Raw genomic sequence first — 4289 nt, 5'->3', positions numbered from 1 at the left:
CTTTCTTGCAGACCACGAGGAAGTGACCATCCCGTTAGGTTGAGGAATAGTTGTGGTGACATGGAGGTGCAAGACGGTGGTGGTCGTGAAGACCGTAACGGATGGTCTAAGTGTTGTATGGGGAAGGTGTAATATTAATTCCTCGTGAATACCAAATACAGTGTGAGTTGAAAGCAAGTGTCCTTTAAAGTCATATCGAAGACGATTGCATGAAAAATATTGCAATATTAATACCTCGCGAAAAATATAAATGCCAAACCAAAGAGTTGTCGATATATTTTTGTCACAGAAAATATTAAAGTAAATTACTAAACCTTGTATGCAGCCAATAAGAAAATAAAGATATATATAAATGGTATACGGAAATACAACATACCCATCATCCTTTCTTAGGATCCACCAAAACAATTCAAACCTAAAATGTTTATACTACTAATACACACACGGAGCACAAACCTTCTAAAACCATCAATCTCTTGCTCATTTACAAAATACAACACAATAATGTATGGAGAACTAGGGATACCTTCAGTTTCTTCTACCCAGGGTTAGAACAAGGAAACATTTTCAACAATACACTTAACCACAACAAAAGAATATCTACTACTACTATTACTACTACATACATATACTTTGCTTATGGGCTCATATTGCAGTCCCTCATGTAAGCCTGATCATAGTCCACAAACCGATTCCAATACCCTCGAAACTTTGGAATCCCTATTTCCAGCCACGGCTTCAGATTCCCATTGTAATGAATCACAGCTGCTTTTTCAATCTCCCTTTGACTCACACTTGGGTTATACCCAAGCCCAAGTACATGCCATGTCCTCTCCAACGGGTATACCCGTTTCCAAAACGTTATCAAGCCAGGTGGCAGCGTCCCCAGCTTCCAAAGTTGTCTCTCATTGTTCTGCACCCAACCAAATCCAAATGTTACTACAACTTCAATCACATGATAAATATATATATTTTTTCTTAGTTCTTGCTTATTGCAATTGATGAATCAAAGCACTTACCAACTTTTGCCACGAATGATAAACCTGAGTGATGTTTTGCTTCCTCCATTCCTCCAAATCAAATACATTCATTCCATACGCCCATCCACACGCACGTGGATCGAAGTTTTTAGCAATCAGAGGATTTGAGAAGTTGAGGTATCGATCAAAGCGATGGAAGTTCTCCCCACACGTCTCAACAGCACCAATCACCTTCCCTTTCAAATCAATGGACCAAAGACCACTCAAATCCTTTTGGACAACAATATCATCATCCAAGAACACCACTTTACTAAGCTTTGGGAATATCTCCGCAAGGTAAAATCGGAGATGATTCATGATTGACAGATACTTTGGGTTCCTGAACTTGAGATTTGAATCGGACTCCGATTTGCGTGTCTTGAAATAATAATCAATCATGTTCTGTGAACCCAACTGCTTTAAGACAGGGCTATAACTTGCATTCAGCCATGTGAATTCCTCGATGTTTTCAACTTGTATTGTGGCCTCACCAGCTGGATTTGCAAGAAACCACATTCTCATTGCTGCGTAATTCAGCCTATCCGTCACAATGTGGAACACATGTTTTGATGGATCCTGCTCCAAACAACATGCTTTCATGTTAATAATTGAGTCGATTTCAAGGAATAACTACATTATAATTTATAGGTAAAAAAATAATAATAATAATAAAGTACCTTGGCATTGGAAACGGTTGAATTGACAACTACAGCAGTAGCCAACACATTATCCGAAAACAATGCATAGTGGAAGAGGTTAGGGTCATGTAGGTTTTGTTGATTTGGGAATTGTTGAGCAGAAGAATTAAGAGAATAGTATTCTGTGGAAAGGCGTAAGGGAAGACAATGGAGACCTTTTGGAACAGTTTTGGCAGTTAAATGAGTCAGAAACAAGGCCTGTTTCTTGTGGACCCGCAGTTGTTCTTCTGTAGAGTGAATAATGGCACGCAGTTTCTTCACAACAGCAGTGCAGTCATCCTGTATTTGCTTCCCTTTTGCCAGTGTCTGCTCCATTGCTTTCAGCTTCTCATTCGCACTACATTCATTTCATACCCCAACATATATCGCATTTATAAAAATTAAATAAGGTTAATTTTGAGAAATAGCAACGTATTTTTGCATTTAGCCTTAGAATTTAAATAAGGCTTACTTCTTTGGTAGATCTGCATCCTTGGTTGCATCACCAAGTGCTCTTTGGAGTTCCTTCATACGTAACCGAAGTTCCTTAATAAATTGAGTATTTGTTCTTGTTGCTGAAAGGGAAAGATAAAGTCTTGCCCTAATCAACTGATCCTTCAAATACTTAACACGGGTATCTGTTAGAACATGTTCATCTGGTTTCTTGCTTTTGGTTTTTGCAGGTTTGATGGAATTTCCCTCTTGTACGGTTTCCTAAAAGATCAAAAATCAACATGAATTAAGTCCAGATTCGAAGCTGAAATTGCACTTGTCTATATGAATTTGTCTTGGAATTATATGTGAATAGAATGTATAGTTTTAACTATACTTTAGACCTTATTTAATTATAATGAGATAGTTTTGAATATAGAGGATGGTTACAGGAGATATACATGGTATAAAAGCTGTATAAGGATAATAGAGGATGATGGGTATTCTTGATCATTTTATCAATACTTGCAAGCTATTAAACATATTTATAGTTAATTAATTATACAACTAATACCAATCTGAAAACACATCTAGACATGAGCAATTGAGCACCTATTTAGATCACAAGATTCATGAAAGTGACAGCACAGCAACAATCCCAGATAAATTTTAAACAACTTACAGCTTCAGTGGATAACAATTTATGCTCAGACGCCTTCAACTTCTGGTTTTCAGTCGATTCATGTCTGTTGTCACTGTGATCAGCTTCGTGAAATCCTTGTGTCACTTGCCTGATGACAATTGCGTCATGTTCCTTCGATTCTGAAGTATGAGTGTTGAAAGTGGCATTTAAATCGTATGCTGGGGTGGATAAAAATATTAAAAGAATTGGAATTTCGTTGCGTGTTTTGTAAATTTGTTCGTGTAAAGATAGATGATTGTAGTTTAAATTAGGGTTAGGGTTAGTGGTGAATGAAAAAGCAAGGAGAGAAACCTTCATTAAGCTGTCTAGTTTTCCTGGACCTTTCACCATCAAGAAGTTGAATAGATCTAGTCGATTTTCCCAAATAAACATCACTCGCTGTCTCTTCTTTTGCTGCAGATAACTCCTGAAAACATGAATTGAAGGATTGGAGAAATGAATACGCTTCCAAGTATCCGAATTTAGAAAGCGAATTGGTGATGTTACCTACCTGAGGAAGTAAATTTCGGGACCTGACATCACGATTCAGCGACTGAGGCAAAAATAAGTAAATTAAAAAGAAACTACAAACAATTGATTTCAGATCGATGAGATAGCAAAATGGGGAGCGAAGGACTTACAAGTGTTGAAGGCTCCGAAACGTATTCATCTATAGCTACAAGAAGAAGACAAAAACGGATTAGACAACGCAGATTTGATGGTTTTATAGAAGAAGAAGAGAGTCTGAGAGGAAGAGAGGGGAATTACAAAAGGAAGAAAATGTAGCGAGTCTATCGGTGTAAAGAACAATGGGGGCAAGAACCGTTACAAAAAGCAACACTAGTACTGGTTTTCTCATCCATGTCTTCATACTCATCTTCATCTTCCCTCTTCCAGGAAAAGAAAACAATAGAACCAAACTTCTATGCTGAACCCAATGAAACCCGAATAACCATTCTTCTATGTACGTATGAATTGGCTTGCAAGCTCAGAAATTTTACGACCAGAGGCAGATTTACAGAAGAAGAAACGAGCAAAAGGAGGAAGACGACCACGAGATACAGAATTTGTCGGCAATGGTGGATGTACCTCCCTCGGATTAAATTTTCTCTTTCCCAATGCAAACGTTTATACCCAAAATATATACAAATGTTTATTTTTGTTTAAAAAATTTCATTCTTTACTTTTTCACATGTCCATTTTGCTCAATTGTTTAATAAGTTCTTGTTCTTATTTTACTTTCGTCCCTTTTCTCTTTCTTACGAACTTTCGAAGTGAAAATAATCTTTCAAGTTTATTTTATTGTTGGTTGTTTCCAAATCACAATGCCCCAATAACAATACTTGGGTATCGTATGAATGAGATATGAGACAGGTAAGATATAAACAATTGATCTTCTATAAAAATAAAATATAAAAAATAAGTAGGGTTATTGATGCTATAGATAATTGATGACCCTTGGCACGTTACACTATATAA

General features: G+C 36.8%; 1 protein-coding gene across 2 annotated transcripts; it reads right to left on the bottom strand.

Moving 5' to 3' along the window:
* Positions 1-329: 329 nt before the first annotated feature.
* On the bottom strand, positions 330-4000 carry LOC145102235 (putative galacturonosyltransferase 4). Of its 2 annotated transcripts, none has more exons than XM_079039615.1 (9): positions 3579-4000; positions 3452-3486; positions 3322-3363; positions 3123-3237; positions 2811-2950; positions 2169-2410; positions 1697-2054; positions 1020-1595; positions 330-913 (listed from the first exon to the last, which is right to left on the bottom strand). In XM_079039615.1, exons 1-9 carry the CDS (start codon positions 3691-3693, stop codon positions 638-640), a joined length of 1899 nt encoding a protein of 632 aa, XP_078895741.1. In that variant the 5' UTR covers positions 3694-4000; the 3' UTR covers positions 330-637. The 2 variants fall into 2 exon arrangements, with proteins under 2 accessions (XP_078895741.1, XP_078895740.1); XM_079039614.1 differs by having other exon boundaries at positions 2811-2989; positions 3579-3911.
* Positions 4001-4289: the final 289 nt, after the last annotated feature.

The sequence above is a fragment of the Lactuca serriola genome, chromosome 4, assembly GCF_051521515.1.
Source record: "Lactuca serriola cultivar US96UC23 chromosome 4, Lser_US96UC23_V15, whole genome shotgun sequence".
Taxonomy (NCBI): domain Eukaryota; kingdom Viridiplantae; phylum Streptophyta; class Magnoliopsida; order Asterales; family Asteraceae; genus Lactuca; species Lactuca serriola.
Note: the sequence above shows the minus strand (reverse complement) of the source record. Positions and strands in the feature narration are given on the sequence as shown.

Bases quoted from the DNA above. Each gene is read 5' to 3' on its own strand.
- LOC145102235 (XM_079039614.1), bottom strand. From the start codon at position 3,693: ATGAAGATGAGTATGAAGACATGGATGAGAAAACCAGTACTAGTGTTG. The intron at 2,990-3,122 runs GTTTCTCTCCTT...TATCCACCCCAG, and splicing joins AACTAGACAGCTTAATGAAG to CATACGATTTAAATGCCACT. The intron at 1,596-1,696 runs GTACTTTATTAT...TGTTTGGAGCAG, and splicing joins CAACCGTTTCCAATGCCAAG to GATCCATCAAAACATGTGTT.